Below are 23,188 nucleotides of genomic sequence, written 5' to 3'. Positions count from 1 at the left end.
TTTGAAGGAGGCGAGCGGTTGCAAACCGTTGTCTCAACGAAGAAACTCTTAAGTAACGTTCTTGAATGTCAGTTGTTACCCGTGGTCTACCCTGTCCTGGTCTTTGGACATTCATACCTGTCTCCCTGAATCGCTGCAACATTCTGGACACACTTGTATGGGAAACTCCAAACCTTTCTGCAATTCTTGTGTATGTCCACCCTTCTTCTCGCAAAACTACCGCTTGGGCACATTCCTCTTGGGTCAAATTGCGTGTTGCGCGTTGCACAGCGATCGAGTGTAGAAAATCAAACGAAAGAAAAACTATTGATCACTAGAATTGATCGAGAACAACTGATTTTAGAATGTATCCAATAGATTCAAAATCTAATAATATCATCTTTTTTTATTCCTGCTGGGAAAAAACATCTGTATTGAAGAAAACCGTTGAAAGTGGATAACATATGCATGGATAATTCTGATAAAAATAATTATCATTGTGAACACCTTCAGTTGTAGAATAAATTTGAGATTTCCATAATGTGCGTTAATTTTTTTGCGCAGTGTATATCAAAGTTGTCTGTATGGACATGGAGATGCAAAATATTCAGTCATGTCAACTGCCACTTAATATCTGTGGTTGATGCCCAAGTTTACCAAGGTAACGTCCAGTTGCAAGAAAGTCCATTAAGATTTGATGTCCCATCAAAATTCAAAACTGTCATTTTTGAAGGGAAAAATGGAGGATTAAGATTTTAATGAAGTATTAAATTTTAATAGACTTTCCTGCAACTGGACGTAAGAATGATAAATAATAAAGTACTTTTTAAATACTCAATGTAGTACCCTTCACTCTTCTCGTCTCAAACAGAAGGTTGAACCTCTGGTTATGTTACCTCCACTCATTCTTGGAAGCAAAGAAGCACAGAAACCAATCCTCAAAACGATAAATCATCGTTTAACCTACATAGCTCCCTCGGGAGCACTCTGCGCGACCACGAAAATTCCCCCTCTTGGCGATTCTCCTCTTTTATCGCTATTTCCATACGGTCGAGTAATCGAGTGACCGTGGAAATATCATCCCCGCTAGACGGGAAGACAGCGTCTCTTCTCCCTTCGGCGGAAATTTGCCGTTTGAAGAGGGTCGCAGAGGGAAGAACGGGACATCCGTTACGTCATGCCGAGGGTCCACTAACGCTCCGGTAAACAATGTTACCAATTGATAAGTCTGGGGTCCGGACTCACGTTTCGAACCTTATTAGACGTCGGTGGTGTTCGAAGTGTCCGATTTGTCCTATCGAATTAAGTTCGGGGCAGTTTCGGGGGTAGAAATGGATGATAATATTAAGGGATGTGATGTTGGTGGACTTTCATCTGGTCTCTTGAAATTTATAATGAAGCATTTCGTCATGACGTCACTTGAGAGACGAAAAAACATGACATGACATTCTTGATCACAAAATTTCAGATTGTACGAGTAAATATTGTCAATATTCTATCATACCGCAGTTTATTATCACCACTGAGGGATGAATAATAATCTCTGCACGACAATTTTTCAGAAAATGGACGAAAATCACTCGAAATATCATATAACATGAATCTAACCAACACTCAATGGTCCTAGCAAAGTCATCAGATCGAAATAGATTCAAAGAAAAATGAATTTACCTTTCAAAATATCTGCATATCACTTCATGCATGCTTGTCATTATCATAGTCATTATCACAGTCTTTTCATAGTCGTTTAACACACAACAATATATTGACGAAAAGCGATATAATTTAGAAATTCTTCAAATCATTTACCAACTAGAATCTAGGCAGATAGTCTATGATAGTTTGCAACTACCATAGAGATCCTTATGACCGTTTCATTGAATTCTTACACCACGTTTGAGCATAGAATTTCTATGAACTGGATTGACATTTTCACTGAAAAGCTCATTGGTTTCTTCATCTCTGCAAACGTGAAAGAAACAGAGTTAAACGTCGTTAAATCAATAACTTTTACCTGAGGCTTCATTCGCTGTACGTTTTTGCATCTAATCAACATAACCGCTGAGAGGAAAGCAGTATCTACTGCTTCATTTCGCAACATAACATTGACAATTTTTCAGAATCTTAATCGTATACGCATATCGATAGAGCCGTACAGTACTTTTTGCGGGACCTTTTTTCAGCAATATTAATGGAAGCTAATAGTTTTCAACCATGCATTTGACTTGTTGACGCGGCACTTGAACCTGCTTCCGTTTTCTGTCAAACTAGATAATTTGGTAGATTGAGTTTGTTCTGGTGATGACTGTGTTGATTTGCATCCAGAAAGATGGGGTGAGTTCATCATACAATCAATATACTTTATTACACCCTTGGTTAGCCTTCTTTAATTTGTATTTCCCCCTGATTTATTACTGCAAAATATCCATATTATTTAAAATGAAGATGAAATAAATAATGACCCCATTTTTTTTGTGTGTAGTAGGGGGAAAATCTGCAAGTCAGACAAACCACCCTCTCCTGAGGGGGAACAAGTGTGGGGATTCTCACTCTCCTGAGCTCGAGACCCACTAAAAACCCTTAACTGCTTCTTGAATATTGGTTCCGGGCATTTGCCTATAAACCGTTAATCTTTTAGTCGGTTTTCTTCTCGCACACTATCGTGCTTGGATTTATGTGTTCATCCTCTATTGGATAACACTTTATTGGATTTTTCAATAAGTTTCTGTTCTTATTTTAATCTCTTTTTAATTGATCTCTTGGTCTCCTTCGGTAAATTCGCATTCTCCTTTTGTCTTCCTCTGGGTCGTAGTCCACTAGTCTCCCGAGTTCTTGATTCGGATGGTTTTTCGCTGTTTTTAATAATTTCTCTGCTTTTCTGTTCATGAATTCCGTTATGGTTTCATTTTAGGTCCCTATAAATCTGTCTACTCCTGACAAACCAAGGTGCATCTATTGCACATCGTAGCAGCTTGTTTTCAGTGGCCTGAATTCTTTCGATGTGGCTTTTGCCGCGAAACCCCAGGCAACTACTGATCCATAAGTCAGTTGAGGCCTAGCAACGCTTTTGATTATCTTCGATTTTGTCTCTTTCGACATGTGGCTTCTTCTTCCTTTCAGAGGGTAGAGTCTATTAATCGCTGCTTTCGTTTTGTCGATTGCTTGTTTGATATGACTTTTCCAAGTAAGTCCTTTGTCAAGCGTTATTCCTAAATATTTGGCTTCATTTTTCCAGTCGATTTCTTCGCCGTCAACTTCTAGATTAGTTGTGGGTTGCAGTCTTCTCTTCTGTAGTAATATTGCTTGGCTCTTTTGTCCATTGAGCTTGATTTTCCACTTTATGCACCAGTCATTTGTTTCGTCAATCGTTTCTTGTAGAATTGACCCTATCTGAATTCACTCCAAATGTCTCTCTGTTGCTCTCCACCGATGAGAGACGTGTGACAAAATACCATATCTAGGCGAAGGGTTTTGAATGGTCCAAGGAGATTTTTCTGACAACTGTGTTGCTTCCTGGGGTACATATTTTCACGAGTAGGAAATTCCTAAATGATGAGGCGATATCGGTTGATTCGCCAGATTCAAGATCCTGTTTTTCAACCCCAAACTTCCAGAGATGTTTGTTTTTCAAACAGTGATAACACACCCCAAAACTTCGGGTACATCCCTCGCTTATAACTATTGTATAAAATGGGAACCACCCCAGAAGAAAATTTATATTTATCATTGAACAAAACCACGTTTTTTCGCGTATCTCAAAACTCGCCCCAATTTGAATTCATATCAATCTGTCCCATTTCCCTAATTCTCCAGTTTCTTCCCGACCACAACTCCGAAATATCATCGGATGCCCCGATTTATAGATGAAAAAAGACGAGCGCCCCCGTCCGATACGATATTGAATTCACCTTATCTACGAGGGGTTTTCGTAACAACCCCCGGAAAGACGTGAACGAAGTTCGGCCTGGCCCATAATTGAATTTGGAGATTTGTCAAACAAACGATCGGTGTCGCTTTCCATTACGAGGGCGTGATCGGAGATTTCGGGTCTGAAGGGATGCGATAGGGTTATTTTGAAATTCGGGGTAGAATCGGGATAGATAGGTTACTATGGATGATTGCCGAACTTTCCTAGGGATAGTTGGGAAATTCCGAACTCACTGAAGGTGGAAGATTGTCCTAAAGTCATATGTATCAAGTCATACAATTGTTCATCTTTTTTGACATACCCTGTAAGATTTTTGAGGGAAATAAATTGATTGATTGATTGATTGATAAATACGACTTTGATCCTCTTCTTCTAGGATCGGATTAAAAACTGTTGAAACATTTCGAATAAAAAAATATTCGATTATTGTACGAGGATGTATGGATATCTAGTTAGCCTACACCAGTTCCATGCATGAAAAAAATATTGCGTTACCATAGCAACGAACAATAACTCATTAGAAGTGTCAGTGTGAGATTTGAGGTCAACAAAGTAAACCAGAGTTACGCACTAAATCAAAAGAAAGAAGTCCGATATTGTGAAAATCGAAAAGGTTAAGAGGTAAGCAGACTTACGAAGATATGCTTAATACCCTTGGTGATCAATTTCCTTCGTATGCGACCGTGAAAAATTGGATGGCAAGCTTCAAAAGATGTAAATTTTCCCTTGAAGATGATGACCGATCGGGAAGGCCAGTTTCTGTGTCAGTCCCCGAAAATATCGATGCAATTCATGACATGATTTTATCAGACCGTCGAATTGGGCTAAAACGGATATCTGAAGCACTGAATATTTCATACGAACGCGTTAATCACATAGTTCACGTCCATTTGGACATGAGAAAAATTGCTGCAAAATGGATCCCCAAATGTTTGAATGTTGACCAAAAGCGTGCAAGGGTAGAAGCATCGCGTTCGATCTGTGCTCGATTTGAAAAGGATATAGACTTCTTAAACCGAATCGTTACTATGGATGAGACTGTGTCGAGTGTCGAGTGTAAAGTGTCGTGTGTCGTGTGTCAAGTGTCGAGTGTCGAGTGTCAAGTGTCGAGTGTCAAGTGTCGAGTGTCAAGTGTCGAGTGTCAAGTGTCGAGTGTCGAGTGTCGTGTGTCGAGTGTCGAGTGTCAAGTGTCGTGTGTCCAGTGTCGAGTGTGTGTGTGTGTGCGCATGCGTGTGCGTGTGTGTGTATGTATATGTGTGGTGTGTGTGGGGTGTGTGTGTGTGTAGGTGTGTGTGTGTGTGCGTGCGTGTGCGTGTGTGTGTATGTATGTGTGTGTGGTGTGTCCAGTGTCGAGTGTCGAGTGTGTGTGTGTGTGGTGTGTCCAGTGTCGAGTGTCGAGTGTGTGTGTGTGTGTGTGTGTGTGTGTGTGTGCGTGTGCGTGTGTGTGTATGTATGTGTGTGGTGTGTGTGGGGTGTGTGTGCGTGTGTGCGTGTTTCGTGTGTCGAGTGTCGAGTGTCGTGTGCCGAGTGTCGTGTGTCGAGTGTCGAGTGTCAAGTGTCGAGTGTCGTGTGTCGAGTGTCGAGTGTCAAGTGTCGAGTGGTGTGTGTCGAGTGTCGAGTGTCAAGTGTCGAGAGTCGAGTGTCGAGTGTCTAGTGTCGAGTGTCGAGTGTCGTGTGTCGAGTGTCGAGTGTCAAGTGTCGAGTGTCAAGTGTCGAGTGTCGAGTGTCAAGTGTCAAGTGTCGTGTGTCGAGTGTCGAGTGTCAAGTGTCGAGTGTCGTGTGTCGAGTGTCGAGTGTCGAGTGTCAAGTGTCAAGTGTCGAGTGGTGTGTGTTGCCTTGGAGTAATCATGATTGATTTTTTGGATAAGGGTAGAACAATAACCGAAGATTACTATTCGACATTACTGACAACTGTACGGGAAAAAATTGAAGAGAAAAGACGCGGAAAGCTATCCAAAGGTGTTTTGTTTTTGCAGGAAAACTCCTCTGCACACAAATCTCACGTTGCCATGCAAAAAATTCGTGATTAAGGGTTTGAATTACTAGAACACCCCCCTTATTCACCAGATTTGGCTTCATCCGACTATCATCTCTTTCCTCAACTGAAAAAAAGTTTAAAGGGTAGTAAATTTTCTTCCAACGAGGAGGTAATAAGAGCTGTGGAGGTCTGGTTCGCAGAGCAAGAAGAAACATTTTTTTGAAAGGTCTAGAGACGTTGCAGATTTCTCAAGACGTTGGTGAGCTCCAAAGAACAGTTGCCTTGGAAGTATCTATAGAAAGATCTGTCACAGCATTTGTGATGTAATTCCTAGTTAGAGGGTAAATAATATATGCGAGCCCTGAAAAAATCCTCACTTCTCTCCGGCAACAATTGTCAAAAGTCAACCGCCTGGTTGTGTCAGAGAAGACCCAGCTATATTCAGAATCCATCAAAGTCTCAAGTGGTCCTAATAATTCCCTTTCGTGCATGTTTCGATCATTATTGTTATATTTCATTGATGTCGAATCTCTTCGGTAAGAGGATTATTACATTCTGCTAATTACGTGAAAATAGAAGCCTCAAGGAAAAAGTGTTGTGTTATGAGGAATTATAGCTATTGTCTTCAGACCAACTCCACATAATATCTCTTTGATCAGCTTCCTCGTTTTCTCTGAGAAACCACCAACAAGAAATGAAACAATCCACCTTCACTTTCAACTAATCACCAATCAATATTCGCTCGTACAATAACTGTTTTTTCCATATTATGGATGTAAATCAGATGGTATATCCTTATCGTCAGGAATTCCATTCCTGACCTTCGAAAGGTGCGCCGATCAGCAGATAAACATATATGCCAATTGGTATTCTTTACACCGCGATAGCAATAGAGTGTTCGATGACTTTTACCAAGACAAGGTCGTTCGTTGTCATTTTTACGCGATCGGAATTAAACGAAACCTCGCAACTGGAAAATTCGACGCTTTCCTCCGCTCTAGATGCATAATAAAAGGATGAGCGTTGATCGCAACGTCATATAAGTATAGACAACGAATATTCCACAGCTTTGTGTATACGGTTTACTCCACGGGGTCAAAATTGGAACCACCCACAGATCCAGTAGCTCAAATGCCCGAATATTCATTTGAACTACCACGCATCGTATCTATCGGTCACTGCAACTACGAAAATACGGAACTACTGCTCATTGGAGCTAACTGTGATTGGATCTATCGACTCTGTGAGGCTGGCTGTTGGGAACTTACGATCTTAGGGCGTTATTGTTAGTTTTTTTTGGTATCAACGTTTATTCCACTTAGGCAGGTGCCGTTTATCCGTGAAGGAACAGAATCATAATTGAATCTCCCTATTCGAATTATCCCCAGAGGAATTGCAATTTCATGCAAGGTTTCAGTTGTCCGGATTCCAGCAGAAAATACGTAATTAAACAGACCGATTTCTGCTCGTCCGAGTTGATCTGCCGGTGGGGATGGTTCAGTCCAGTTCAACCCACCCCCTGGGGTGATTAGGAAATGAGTCTAACCCCCCCCCCTCTTTCATCTCCTCGTTAACGTCATATTCCTTTGAGCGACAAACTACGAAGGAAACCTTAATATTGCTGTGCGTCGACGAATCTGCTATATTTTTGTTGAGATAAATTCATCAGAGTAAAGCAAAACCAAATCCCTTACTCATTCAGAATTCTCGACAAATATAAATATGTCAAATGCGATTGGTTTATTAGTCAACAATATTAGTGCTGGCGGTCAAAGTGTTGAATAACATACCCCAGCAGTTTTCGACTGTGATAACCATATTATGTACTTTGCTATTGGAACCTATATACTGTATATAAGCATCTTTTAGGAATAAGATATTTCTCTCCGTTTGAGTTAGTTCTTGTTTGATATTCATTGAGAGTATAGATCGACCTCCGTTAAATCGATTGAATCAATATACAGATTGTTTCACAAAGTGCGTTTCATTGAAGAAGAATTTATCCTAAACCAACCTAATTTCCAACAGGTTATCGGCCCAGCTTGCTCTGTTAAAAATAAATTCGCCGCTGTTAATTGCGAATAAACCTTTCGTTTATAAAGTTAATCAGTGAAATAAAAAGAAGTTTCCTTCTACTATTGAGAATGAAAAATTTGGTAGTGAGTGAAGTGAAGTGAACTCGGTTGAAAAGCAATATGTGCGTAGTTAACTGTTGATCAGCGATGAGTCCTACGAAAGACCAAGAAGTCTTCTCAGTTAGTAGCAGAGTTGGATCAAGATGCAACAATCCATCACAAGGGGAATTAAGGAGCTAGAGAAAGAGCGTCTTCTCTTTTATATTGATCAACAGCCTGTAGGGTTTTTCAGATAAGTAAAACGAAAGCTCGTTGAATCTAGGTAAAATCAATTTGTCTGTGACTGTAACAAAATTTCGTAAAAAGGAATTTTCTCAATGATAGTTATCCTTGAAGGGCATTATTATTGAATTATGATTTGAATTTCCCTAATTGAAATTCAATTGAAAAGGATTTGAATTTTGAAATTGAATTAGGTACTCAAGCGAAATATAAATCGGACTCAACCAACTTAGAAGACATTTCATCAGGTAGAAAAAAAAAAAAAAAAAAAAAAAAAAAAAATCCGTTTGAATATATCTCAAGAGTAGTTTATGAACTATCTGGATATAAAATAGAATATGGAATTTGCCTTAAGAATCAAAACACAGTAAAGATGACATTTAAGGAATATTAAATTTTTCTTTTCGAGGTCAGTTACATTTATATATTGTGACTGATTAAAAAAAAATAATAAAAAATCAATTCTTGCATTCTTGAAATGAAGAGCCTGAACCATAATTTATAATTTCATTAGTAGTAATTGATAGTTTTCCGAAATCGGTACATTTCTTGTATATTTGAATTAAATGTTTTGAATGCATACATCGTTGCCAATATTAGATTTCGAACCAAAAAAAAAAAAAAAAAATTAGTGAAATTGAGATTGAATATCATTCAATATAGGAACCAGCTTCCGCATTTGCCTAAGCAAAAATATCATTTCGGGAGAAGCTGACATAAGTTGAAGTTATTTTCTTTGATTGGTGAAAGTAAAAAGTAGAAGTTCTGTTCAAGGGCATAAAAAAAGGAGTTCATTATCGGAAATATAGCTTGAAAATGAATTGAGTATTCAATTTATTTTGAAATGTTCTAAAGGCTTCATAAAAAAAAAATATTTCAATTGAGTCTTCAATTATCTGAATAAAAAATGAAATATATAACTTTCATGACCTAATCTTCATATTATTCACACTATGATATGCTACTGTAGAAGTTCGAAAGCCAATCTCTTTAATGGTGAAAATATTATAGATTGCTGGAATAGCAAAATACCTGAATATGTCTGTCTTCTAGATTGGTTGTTGAAGTCTGATTGTTGAGTAATTTGATTTATATTTCATAACTTGGCTGTTTTGAAGAATCTGATTCTCGATGAAAAAATAATGAATAAAAAAATTCATAAAGCACTTTGAACAACTGCATATCTTGATAGAAGCTATTTTTACAAAAAAGGGATTCAATTGAGTCTTCAGAGTCTAGCTCATTTTAAATTATGATTCGAAATAATTATAATCATTTCAATACCCTGAAAAATAATGAAGTTGGAGAGACTCATTTCGTATCCACATATAAAATAGAGATGTGATGATTATAAATTACAATATCATATTCACATTGACGATTCTCTCTAATATTATATTGAATTTGAATTTTATTAAACTTTGAATAATTGCTAGTCAAGAGCTGATTAAAAAAAAAATCATTTATCTACCTTTCTGAAGAATGAGATAAAAAAAAAAAAATCTGATAGTGAACTAAAATCCAAAATATAATGCAATAACAAATTGGTAGGTATGAACTCTTTTGAATTGAAACCAGTAGGTGGTTTAAAAGAAAATACACAGCAGTCATGGAAAGTCATATAGTTGATGCAATAAGACGCAGGTACGGACTTTATTGAGTTGATAGCATGGCTTCATGTAGAAATCTGAAAGTGATTGAAAATCAGATATTCGGTGAAGTGAGAAACTGGTGTGTTTGATTTCGTATCAAAACCAGTAGGTAAATCTGATAACGATAAATCAGGTAACTCGAAGGTAATTGAGAATGAAACTGGTGTGTTTGATTTCGTATCAAAACCAGTAGGTAAATCTGATAACGATAAATCAGGTAACTCGAAGGTAATTGAGAATGAAACTGGTGAGTTTGGTTTCGTATCAAAACCAGTAGGTAAATCTGATAACGATAAATCAGGTAACTCAAAAGTAACTGATAATGAAACTGGTGAATCTGATTTTGTATCAAAACCAGTAGGTAAATCTGATAATGGTAAATCAGGTGAATGAATCGATAATAATGGAGAAAGAAACTGGTGAACCAAAACCAGTAGGTAAATCTGATATCAACACTTTGTCGAGAGCGAAAGAACGTGAAAATTTGTGGAATGAAATTGGTACAGCTAGTATATGAGAACAAAGTGATTGTGATAAATTGGCAATTTAAGGTGGAGGTTAATATGAATCTCACAAGAGTGAATTGGGTTGAATTTACCCAAAATAAGGACAAAGTGAAAGAATGTCCAGAGTATCGATCATGAAAATTTTTAAGTTATATGTGCTTAATATAATATGTATAGCATTCCTAAATATTTCTAGGAAATGAATGAAATGTTGAATGGTATGAAGCAATAACGTTATTGTTATTGTTGATGAATAAATCATAGTCTTTATTGAAGAGAATGAAAATATAGTTAATTGCAAATAGATAACAAAAATTAAAAATGATGCAATTTTTGGAAATCCATTTAAATATAAACGCGGTTTGTTTCCCGGGGCTTCAAGCAGCGATAGTTGATTAGATAATGCTGAAATATTTTGAATCTGTCGTCAGAATTTCAAGCTTCAGATACATAATAACACTTGCAATCGATTTAATTCATTGATACATCATATAATATATAGATGTCTAAACTTTCCCTTCAAATAGCTGATTAGTTAAATAGTTTTCTTAGAGCAAGAAATTCTTAGAAAGGTCCCGTGAGGAAACGATTGTCAATTTCGTCAATTGAGTAAAGCCCTATACGTAGGAGTTAAAACAAACAAAATTCGAAAAGGATCTAAAATGATTTCGGTTTTCGAAATTCATACTCATCCATGCATATCTTATAGGTAGACAAAATATATCGCAAAATATATAATTATGCGGTACTTTATCCGGATGATATATTGTAGTAGTTATACAACGAATGATGAAACATTGATAAGTTCTAATTGGTGGATTTTCTATGACAAAAGCAATCAAGTTTTTTAGGAATCAGAGTTGATAGAAAACAAAATGAAATTATTCCTGATTAAAAAAAAAAAAAAAAAAAAAACAAATTATTACATTATATAAGTGTTTTAAAAAGAAGATTATGAAGCACTGTGTAAAAAAATCTCATAGTATAATTAAAACGGATCTATATATTTTAAGTAGACTTTTTAATAAAAGAAGAACAAAAGAACTTTGGATGTTCTTACGGAGTTATCAATTAATTCAAGATTATAAAATATGTTCGAATTATTTGAATTCAAATTTCTGGAAAATAATAAGTACAATTTGTTAAAAAAAAAAAAATGCAAACTTTAATCGCTGCCTCATCCACAGAAAAAGGTTATATACAATATGGTTCTATAAAAAGCCGTCATAATACGTGAGTTAAGACTATAAAAAAAAAAAAGGTTTTTAATTTGATTATTATGAAATCTATCATGATTATTATGAAGATAGAAATAATGGTTATACTAACTTATATTAGTTTTGGGAATAGTACGTACTGCAATCCATACGAGATCAGAACATATTGAATATATGTTATAAAACTCAAATAAAATCGCAGAGGTTATCAGCTCTCTGTTATTTCAACCAAACTATTACCAGACTAATGTCTGTTAATTCATAGCAGGTTTAGGAAATTTAAGTTTTAAATGTTTATTTACTAGGTATTACTATTTAATACTTAAAGTTTTATAAAATGTATGTATACAATTTCTAATAGCAATGGTTTGGTGTGGTTTTTCTGGGTTTCCCACATCCTTGCAATGAATATTGGACCATACTTGTATTGCCCCAGATAACAAATGGAGGGTCTTTCTATACTCAGGAATATTTTATTTTTGCATGCAATTTTGATATGTAATGATATGTATAGGTAATTGAGCATTGCATTATAAAAGATAAGAGATTTGATTTTGAGGCGGCGTGTTGAGATAAATTCATCAGAGTAAAGCAAAACCAAATCCCTTACTCATTCAGAATTCTCGACAAATATAAATATGTCAAATGCGATTGGTTTATTAGTCAACAATATTAGTGCTGGCGGTCAAAGTGTTGAATAACATACCCCAGCAGTTTTCGACTGTGATAACCATATTATGTACTTTGCTATTGGAACCTATATACTGTATATAAGCATCTTTTAGGAATAAGATATTTCTCTCCGTTTGAGTTAGTTCTTGTTTGATATTCATTGAGAGTATAGATCGACCTCCGTTAAATCGATTGAATCAATATACAGATTGTTTCACAAAGTGCGTTTCATTGAAGAAGAATTTATCCTAAACCAACCTAATTTCCAACAATTTTAATTGGAAAAGTGGATCGCCATCGATTCCGATGTAATGAGAAACCGAGGCTTGATTTTTTTTTTCGTTGGAAAATTGAAACGGAAGTTTCCACGGTATTCGGTTCGTTATTTAGCACTGGCAATCTGAATACGACGAGGCGTATAGGGGAGACGATAGGCCTCGTTCTTGAAGACATTTTTTTTTCAATTCGATGAGGCTGAAGCTCCATCTACGACTGTGACAATTTGTCATGAAGGAATTATAGAATATTTTTGAGATTTTCACTATTAAAGCAACTGTTATTCATCTGTATTCGGATTTTCGATGCTTCAACCTTCAACTACCACTAGTACATCTCTGTATCGCTGACTGTTTATCCAAAATCACCCCACCACCGCTTGTATAGAGTGTCCGATTGGTCCCAATGGTTCTGGAACGTCTGGAATTTACTGGAGAAGACAGGCATGTACTAAGTCACTCGTAACAATTATCCGAACTCACTTAATATTATTATTTTTGGATGTTGGACTTTCTAGAGGCAGGACTTTTTCTTTATGGTTTCATTGCAGGATTGTGTATTTTTTCAAAGAGATTTATAACAAACTCTGCTGTAAGTGGACATAAGTATTGAACCTACTGTTTTTGAGTGTTTTGGACCAATCTTGTTGGTGGACCATTCTTATTTGTCCATATTTTGTTATTTATATCGATAAATCTCTGAATTAGACTCCTCAGAATCTTCACACCAACCCACTCCTTTTCATTGGTAGATTTGGTTATTAATGAGTATTAGCCAAACTATTCGAAATTGTTCTCCTCAAGTAGTTCTCCCACGAGTTTATAATCTAATATCTTGTGGGCAGGGATTTACTTCGCTCAAATCGTACAGGTGTTCAGAAATAAACTAACAACGTTTATTTTTGGATCATTTTTCTCTTCCTTTGTTCTGATAACTCGGAATGTGTTAACATGAAATCAAAATTTCCCGCAGTCTCTGAAGAAGCTTCTAGAAAACTTAAAACACACCAACTCTTGATACAGTGGATGTTTTTCGATTTCTAAGATATAAGATCAAATCGAAAAAACTGTTTATCTCGAGATCGGGCTTGTAACTTCAACCAAACAAGTTTGTCCCTAGGAACAGGATCTTCATATCGTGGCAAAAACCTCCAAAAAGATGTGCATGTTTTTGTAGCCAACCTAATCGTGTTTTTACCTAGTTTTGGAACTATTGGTAAAGAGTATTGTTTCCTCCAGATGCAAAGCAGTTATATGCCTGAAAATTTGAAAAAGAAGGCCTAAGCTCTCGCATTAAAGCCAGTGCTTTGCGAATTTTTCTTGATTAGGAACTTAGAAAATTGATTCATTTAGAAGACGTTGGAAATGACGAATATTTCCTCGATTTGTTTGAACATCAAACATGCGGAACGTGAAGTACGTAAATTTCGAGTAAATTTGTGCGTTTACTTTATGAACTGTCTATGTAAAGAACGCGGAACATTCACCTTACATTCGCTCTTTAATTGACGCCAGATTTTATTTTTGCAGAGGAGCGTGGACAGCGCCTTGGAAGGTCGATCTTCTGGTGGCGCTACATCGGTGCCGCCCCAACGACCAGGGTCCATAGCCGGAGACCCGCGGAGGTGGTTGCAGCAGCAGCACCAGCAGCAGTCAGAAGAACCAGTACGCCAGAGGATCAGTCCGGTCGCGGATAGCGATATGACCGCTTCTAGGTAAGTTCGCGGCCTTGTCGATGTCATTTTCTGTGTCGGACGCGTGGTTGCTGTAGTGGCCGTTTGGATTACCCGATTCGACGCCCCCTGTTCGAGGTAAGATCTCGAATTCTTCCCGTAAGGGTGCAAATTTCTTGCTGTAAGAAATCTGTCAGTTGAGGAAACTAATTCACGTTGGTATTCAGTGTTTCACAAGCATTGTTCACCAAGCACTGAACTGATTTTGTCCAGACGATTAGTGCACTCTTGAAATGAAGAAAAAATCACAAATTCGATCATTTTAATCAATTATCGTAGACTGCAATGCTTTGGGGTTAGGTAACTCACAAACTATTGGTTGTATTTCACGAATTCCAACTTGAAAATTGTTGTATACAGTCAGACTAAAATGTCATACAAACTCTCCTGCATAAATCATCTATAAATAGGCTAAGACATTCCAGAAAGCGTGAGCTGTGGAAATCTCTAAGGGATTTTGGACATAACGAACCAATAAACAGCTTGGAATATTCAACTACCGATTAGTACAATACGGTTCACTTTTAATACACGACAATATATTAATAGGAAGTGTCCTCAATGATATTTGCGATTTCACAAACGAAATTGTTCTTGATTCAATCATATAAGGTTAACTTCCTTGTTTGTTTTCAGTTCCTATAAGCTGATACGCGGATATTAGATTCATAATAATGAACGACGTTATTCGATATTGAGAAATAACTTCATAGTAAATGAACTCAACGTCATATATATCATAGAATATTCGTATAGCTTTACGCATTCATAAATTATTTCCATAACTGTTGCTAATTGCCATAGGGAAGAAATATGAAGCAAAATGCTCAAGTGACATATTCATACATACAGTGTTCACTCTATCCCCAAGTCCTGTCGTATTTTCCCCCTAATATGGCTTCGGAAAAAAAAAGTCACATTCAATTTATTCGGAGATTTGCCAGTAGGTACTCTATGAAATGAAACATAACTGCACAACGAAGGTGAAAGTGAGCCAGGATCACTTCAGTTTCAATAAATTGTTCGGGGCATATTCAGCTCGAAACTGGAAACGTTAGAAGCAGGCTCTCGACCAACCCTAGGTCTTTCAGCCGACGGGAGTCTCAGGGCACAAAGGGAAACTTACACCAGAAGGAAATTAAGACGCTGCATACAGAGAGGAATCTGTTTCATCGGTGGAGAGGGTTTTGGATGAATATTCACGAGAGTTATCCAATTGAATTTGTAGAAATTGACAACTTCAACCGTGTCGAACGATTTATGAGCAGTTTTATCTGGTGGATTTCGTCAGTGTGTATATGCGGTGTCTGTCAAATACACTACGCAAAAAAATTAACGCACATTCTGAAAATCTCAATTTTAATGAAAGTTAACTCTACATTGACTTCATAACTTATTTTTTATGTTCTCTCGGGAAGGTTTTGAACGAAACAAGACACATTAAATGGAAGAAAAATTCAGGATTTCACCGAATCTTATGTGAAAGAAGAGAAATGAACAATTTTCAAAATACTGAAATGCTGATAAGTGATTTAATACTTGGTATTTCCATCCCTTGCGTTAATTACAGCTCGGCAACGACGGTTCATACTCAAAATGAGTGATCTTAAAATGTTCTGATCTAATCCTTCCCAGATTTCTCCGAGTTGGATTCCTAAGTCATTAAGTGTAGCTGGATGATTTTCTGAACTTCTCAGTCTTCTATTGAGGTTGTACCAAAACTGCTCAATCGGATTGAGATCTGGACTTCTTGCTGGCCATTCCATTCGAGAGACGTCAACCTCTTCAAGGTACTCCTGAACGATGCGCGCACGATGGGGTCTGGCATTATCGTCCATAAAAATGAAATTTTCACCAATGTATGGGGCAAATGGCACTACATGCTCTTCAAGAATGTTCCTTACATACTTATCAGCATTCATAGCTGCATTATCAACGACCAACTAGGTCTGTGCGAGCAGTCAAAGGTATTCCATCCCATATTATAATCGATCCTCCCCCGAAACCAGTAGTATTCAGGAAATTGCATTGAGCATATCTTTCAAGTGGACGTCTTTATACAAGGGAACGTCGATCACAATGGTAGAGGCAGAATCTAGACTCATCTGTGAAGAGAATTCTTTCCCAATCGGCCTCTTCCCAATGGATATGCTCTCTCGCAAAATCCAAACGCGCCCTTCGATGGGCTGGGGTAAGAGCTGGGCCTCTTGCCGCGACACGAGGCCTTAAATCATATTCTCTGAGGCGATTTCTTATTGTCTGAGTGCTAATTTGCACCTCATGAGTTTGCTCAAGCTGAATATGAAGGAGGCGAGCGGTTGCAAACCGTTGTCTCAACGAAGAAACTCTCAAGTAACGTTCTTGAACGGCAGTTGTTACCCGTGGTCTACCCTGTCTTGGTCTTCGGACATTCATACCCTCGTTCATACCTGTCTCCCTGAATCGCTGCAACCTTCTGGACACACTTGTATGAGAAACTCCAAACCTTTCTGCAATTCTTGTGTATGTCCACCCTTCATCTCTCAAAACTACCGCTTGAGCACACTCCTCTTGAAAAGAAAAACTATTGATCACTAGAATTGATCGAGAACAACTGATCTTAGAATGGAGCCAATACATTCAAAATCTGATAATATCATCTTTTTTTATTCCTGCTGGGAAAAAACATCTGTATTGAAGAAAACCGTTGAAAGTGGATAACATATGCATGCATAATTCTGATAAAAATAATTATCACTGAGAACACCTTCAGTTGTAGAATAAATTTGAGATTTCCATAATGTGCGTTAATTTTTTTGCGCAGTGTATTTTTCATTCTGCGATTCGAAGGTAGCTTAGCACAAAACACGGATTTTCGTGATCCAGAGTTGTATCTGCACGTGTACAAGACCGTAAAGTTTACGAACATAGATAAAGCTGTTTTATGGGTGTCTTGTCTTGAAATTATTCGGTTTAGGACCTTAATTTTGATCGGAAAATCCATATCTACAGCGACGAGGAGCATCAGTTACTGATCGTATCAGTGCTTTTAAGATTTCTTATCAGTTTCGGTTACTAACCTTCCATAACGTCGATTGGAAGGGTGATTAGGTATTAGGTGGCAAGGTCAAGCTCAATTGACAGTACTAGGTACGTTAGCAAACGTTGTTCACCTGATGAATAATTCAGATGATAGTTTCGAGAGCTACTCGAGAAGTTATATTGACCCCCAGTTTCATAAAGCTCGATCGGGGAATCAACGCTTGATTGACGGATAAACGTCAATTTGTTTTCGATCAATAATTCCGTCATGAGAATTCGGAATACCATTCTCGCATCAAATTATGATCTATATACGTCCATTCAATGATTCTCAAATACTACTTCTCCAATATATGTAAGAATGAAAAAGTTTTAGTGATTTCGTTTTTGAAATCGAGTGGCTGTCAATTCGTTGATCGGGCAATAAAAGTTTTATGAAACCCGCCGTTAGTCTAGCTACGAATAACACTCCATTATTGCTATTTTCCATATGTCGCCTTTCGAACTGTCATGATTCGTGTCATTCTGACATATCTGGAGCCTTTATCAAAAACCCCTTCATCTAAATCGGCAACCTGTTGAGACGCCCCAAAACCGACTGGAATATCAGCACAATCTGACCGAAAGGAGCCCTTAACGAGTCACCCCATCGTGGTCCTCGAGTCGGCGAAAACCGTTCGTCGTAAATCAACCCCTATAGCGGACGGAAAAGTTAAGTTTCCGGTCCTTCCGCGAGGGATGTGGACGCGTGGAGGTCAGGGCGAACGTTCCCAGTTTTCGGACCTGAATTCAGCAGCCCTGGGCGACCGGAGATGAAGATACGAGGCCCCTGGTTTTAATTCGTAGGCATATCTCGTTTTTGGGTCCGCGCTGTTTTGTATAACGCAACGATGACGTGGGCGTTCGGAAGATAAAACGCCCGTTTTTGTTTCAGCACGAAAAGGTCGGATGATATTGTCGAATATGCTGCTCCAACAAAGCTTAGGAACTTCAGAAATTTTGGGACCGTTCAAAAGTTCATATTTGGGTGGGAATAAACCTTGTAAGGATCGAAGTAGAATGGCGACATCTTCCAAATCTTCAACATTTTATGTGAAAGTGGAAGGAGAATGCTCCACAACAAGGATATAGAGGCTGGAGTATCCCAAGGGTCAGTACTTGGACTACTTCTGTACAACATATACATTGACGATATTTCGAAGAATCCAAGAACCATGCTAACGTTATATGCTGACGACACAGGCTTAGCAACTCGACACCGCAACCCAGAAGTAATAGAACGACTTCTACAAGAAACGATAGAATCGAACTCAATGGACAAAAGAGCCAAGCAATATTACTGCAGAAGAGAAGACTGCGACCCACGACGAATCTAGAAGTTTACGGCGAAGAAATCGACTGGAAAAATGAGGCCAAATATTCAGGAATAAAGCTTGACAATGGACTTAATTGGAAAAGTCATATCAAACAAGTAATCGACAAAACGAAAGCAGCGATGAATAGACTCTACCCTCTGATACGAAGAATAAGCCACATGTCTAACTAGACAAAATTGAAGATAATCAAACCCGTTGCTAGGCCTCAACTGACTTATGGATCAGTTGACTGGGGTTTCGCGGCAAAGAGCCATATCAAAAGAATTCAGGCCACTGAAAACAAGCTGCTACGATGTGCAATAGATGCACCTTGGTTTGTCAGGAGTAGACAGATTTATAGGGACCTAAAATGAAACCATAACGGAATTCATGAACAGAGAAGCAGAGAAATTATTCGAAACAGCGAAAAACCATTCGAATCAAGAACTCAGGGGACTTGTGGACTACTACCCAGAGGAAGACAAAAGGAGAATGCAAATTTACCGAAGGAGACCAAGAGATCAATTAAAAAAAAAGAGATTAAAATAAGAACATAAACTTATTGAAAAATCCAATAAAGTGTTATCCAATAGATGATAAACACATAAATCCCAGCACGATAGTGTGCGAGAAGAAAACCGACTAAGAGATGAACGGTTTATAGGCAAATGCCCGGAACCAATATTCAAGAAGCAGTTAACGGTTTTTAGTGGGTCTCGAGCTCAGGACAGTTAGAATCCCCACACTTGTTCCCCCTCAGGAGAGGGGGAACAAGTTTCTAACATTCTTTGTCTAAAATCCCCTTTTTTCAAAGTAATACCTTCTTCCAGACAAGATTCAAAAAACGTGAGAATTCTTGTGAAGAATCGAGCTTCTACAAAATGAAAAACTGCGCTCTTTACGTCCATTCTCGAAACTCTAATACACAGAAGTAACTCCCGAAGACTTCTCTCGGTGGTCCGAGCCACTTGATCAGGATTTGTTCCCGGGACTCAGTGTCCAAACGAAGTTATTGGAAAAAGTTGGAATCTGGCCGAAAATCCCTCTTAAATAAATAAAATCTACCGAAACATTCTTTCCAGTTAGAGGGCGTAGGTTAAGATGGTGAATTTTCGCAGAAACGAGTTTTACTCTTCCTTTGTTCGCTGATGGGATTCAGGAGGCCATGAAAATAGGATCAATTTGTGAAGGAGAAACAGAAAAATCGAATGAAGGTAATCCGAGGAAGGAGTAGTGAAAGAAATGAAGGAAAATTTGGCATCAACGTGTTCAGTTTATGAAAGGATCATTCCTATCTATGCAACATCAGTGTTTTGGACTTTTATTCAATAGTTTTCGAAGCGTCAAATACAACCTTCATTATTGAAGAAAATATACTTGGGATAAAATTTAGGGGACGATTTTTCATCGAAAAATGACACAAATTTCTCCGCTATTTGCTTTAATCTAACCAGAAACAACCAAGAGCATCATTTTGAAACATCGAAGTTCCATATATGAGAAAACGTAAAAATAAACTATAGACCATTTCCTTGTTGACAAACCCGAACACTCGGAATCCATTTTCCAATTTAAAATCCGCCGTATGATATAGCAACAGTTATATAAAACTGTAAACGAAGATTTGAGTTATTCGTAAACTGAATATATATTGCATATTTCACGAGGTGTTAGAGGTGGATATTGCGAGAAACAATTTCATACACCATTTCACCTCATACATTTTTCGTCAGATAAATTGCTTCTTTCTCGTAGAAGGTGCAAACAATTTCCCTCCATTCCTCGATTCGGTAGCGTAAAGGTTTTATTTGTTTGTGAAAAATCGGATTCGTCAATAATGAAATCAACAAACTGATGTGAATCAAATTTAACCACTGCAGGATAACACTAGGCAAGATATGAAACGAAGAATATTATCACACTGCTTGTGATATCATATCTGATTTGCCTTTAAAGGAACTAACAGGGTGGCTGTTCAATATCTCCTGTCATCCATTACTCGACGTTTTTAGGAAATTTCAAAGGCATAAAACAGAGACATTTAACGTAACGATAAACGTGGTTCAGTATGTCACCCTCGAAGCGAAAATCGCTTTTAATTTTGACTGGTTATAGCGCAAGCGTTCCAGGTTTTCAGCTTTTACGTATGCATTGTACGTTCATCAATCAATATACTCACTCTATTGATCATTTTTATCTATGGGGCACATAATTCAAACCTGACGAGTATCATTTCGCAAAACAACGAGGTTGGAATTGTAAGAGTATTGATCTATTGGTTACCTAATAGGCCCCAAATATTTTCGTTACATCGAACATCCATTCCATCGAATTAGGGCTGGTGTCGGTATCATCCACAGATTGGTTAGTGAAGTATTTTACTCGACGCGTAAAAATACGTTGATTCAATTGCATTTCGTGATGAATTATCAGTCAGGTTCACACCAGAGAATAGAAATTTCGAAATTCCACATTTCTCCTCTTCACGAAAGAAACAAACCTCTAAAATTTGATTTATCATTCAGGCAGCAACGAGAGAACAACATTCTGCTCATGAAATCGAGACAAAGGAGTTGTAAGAACGTAATGGGCGTTCTCCCTTTGTGTCCAACGAAAAATAACCTACATCCCACACTTACATCTTTGTAAATTTAAGAAAAATGGAACTTCCAGGCATCTTTGTTGCAACGAAGTGGACCAAGGTACTTAACAAGTCATTTTCACGAGGAGTTACATGAAGTGCTCCTTCGCTCCTTGGAAGGGATCCTTTCAGCTGGTTCCTTGACCCTTTTCAGCGTAGAAAAGGCTGGATATTCTGCATAGTCTTGATTCTCCGTAATCGGATGATATTTGAGCACTAGAATAATATATCTGTAGAAGGAATTACTCCTTAGTATCAAACAATATGCAGTTCTTATCCTAGGGGCTCGAAGAAAGGTGCATTTATGAGATTTTAGGGAGGTCTAACCTCTAATCCATAGCTGATTTTTTACCCAGAATTGGAATTCGATAACTATGATCACAACAGCTTTAATCTCGTATTATTCTATCAATTGGATTTCATTCTTTCAACATTTAGATACTAAAACTACATTATCGAATTACAAAGAGTCAAACAAAGACAGATTCCAGTTAAAAGGAGATTTTGGAGATTCAAATACTCATCTCCGAAAGAGAAGCAAGTAAATTACCGATCAACGAATTCAATAGGAAAAGATCAATATGTCTACAGCTCGAGAAAACTTCCGGAACGCATTCAAATTAAGAGAGACTATAGAAGGCGAATTGAGTGCCCCTTCCCTTTAAAAAATTCACAATACTCCGACGAGTATTCTCCCCCGGAAAAAAAAGAAAATTGCCTCTCCTGTCTCTCGCCTCTTAAGGAAATTGAAGTTTTCGCCCGAACTGATCTCTTCGCTCGAAAAAAATCGACGTGTTATCGAAACTTGACGAGTTCCAAGATTTTCTCAGGAAAATGTTTTAATTTCTTTTGTTCGGCCGGCGCTGTGCGCCTTATGCGAGACTGAGGGCAAATTGGAACGGGGATGGAAGCATGTGAAGGGAAAATTCGGGATGAATTGGACTGAAAATTATACGGGGCCTCTTGAAAGGAGCATCTGGCGATGGGTGATGAGCTGAGAGGCGTGAAAATGAGCAGAAATTCATCGTCATATCTTTTTTTATGCCGTTTTTTCATATATCAGCAGGGATGAATCGGAAGAGAGAATTTGAGGAGGTTAACTGTTCTATTCTCTCTTTGGGATTTGTCGAACCACTCCATGGAGCCAATATTTTGATCCTGAGATGACTAAAGGCTTGGATGTAACGCCTTGTATTGATTTAAACTCCTGAAATCACAAGTAATATAACTTAAAACACTTTTCGTTGAAAGATTCTCAATTACACAGCCTTTTTTCGATATTCCACATCCTTGTGTGGAGGAAATGTTCGAATGAAGACCCAATATCATAAACATTGACCTAACAATGTCATACCTAGTAATACCTGGTAAAATAATCTTACTACTACATCGACGTCAAGGAGGGATACCTCCTGCTGCTGTGACAAAAGGATCAGGGAGGATAATAGAATTTATCCCGCGCAGGAAATATAATAGCGAAAACCGAGATGAAAAGCAGAAATATGGGAAGATGCCATGCTGTGCAGGGGAAAAAGATTCCTGACGTTTCCAGCGATGCCAGAACAAAATTCTGGATAACACACCACATTATAAACCCATCTGAAATTTCAAAATATACTTCCTGTTCAGAAATTTGTTTTCCTTCTTCTCCAGTGCTTCCACCTGGCCAACTAACATCTTATTTTATTCATAAGTTGAATACCTGAATGTTTCCGAGCAACAGTCCTTCAGAAATCAAGAATCCTTGCCTGTTATTACCTATTGAGGGGTTTTCACCCTCACTCGAAGCTTTGTTTCCATGATTTATTCATGGGAAATGCCTGGAATAGATGTGTCACAGCTGAAGATGTGGAATTGAGTTGTGGATTTTTATT

General features: G+C 37.8%; 1 protein-coding gene across 1 annotated transcript in view; it reads left to right on the top strand.

Annotated features, from left to right (window-relative positions):
• LOC123316034 overlaps positions 1-23,188 on the top strand; it is a 72,076-nt gene that overhangs the window by 42,357 nt on the left and 6,531 nt on the right. Inside the window, exon 4 of the mRNA XM_044901944.1 lies at positions 14,095-14,279. Coding sequence (XP_044757879.1) covers positions 14,095-14,279 — 185 coding nt within the window. The remainder of the gene's footprint in view (positions 1-14,094; positions 14,280-23,188) is intronic.

This window comes from Coccinella septempunctata, chromosome 6, assembly GCF_907165205.1.
Source record: "Coccinella septempunctata chromosome 6, icCocSept1.1, whole genome shotgun sequence".
Lineage (NCBI taxonomy): Eukaryota > Metazoa > Arthropoda > Insecta > Coleoptera > Coccinellidae > Coccinella > Coccinella septempunctata.
The sequence above is the reverse complement of the archived record's forward strand: the minus strand, read 5'-3'. Positions and strand labels throughout refer to the sequence as shown.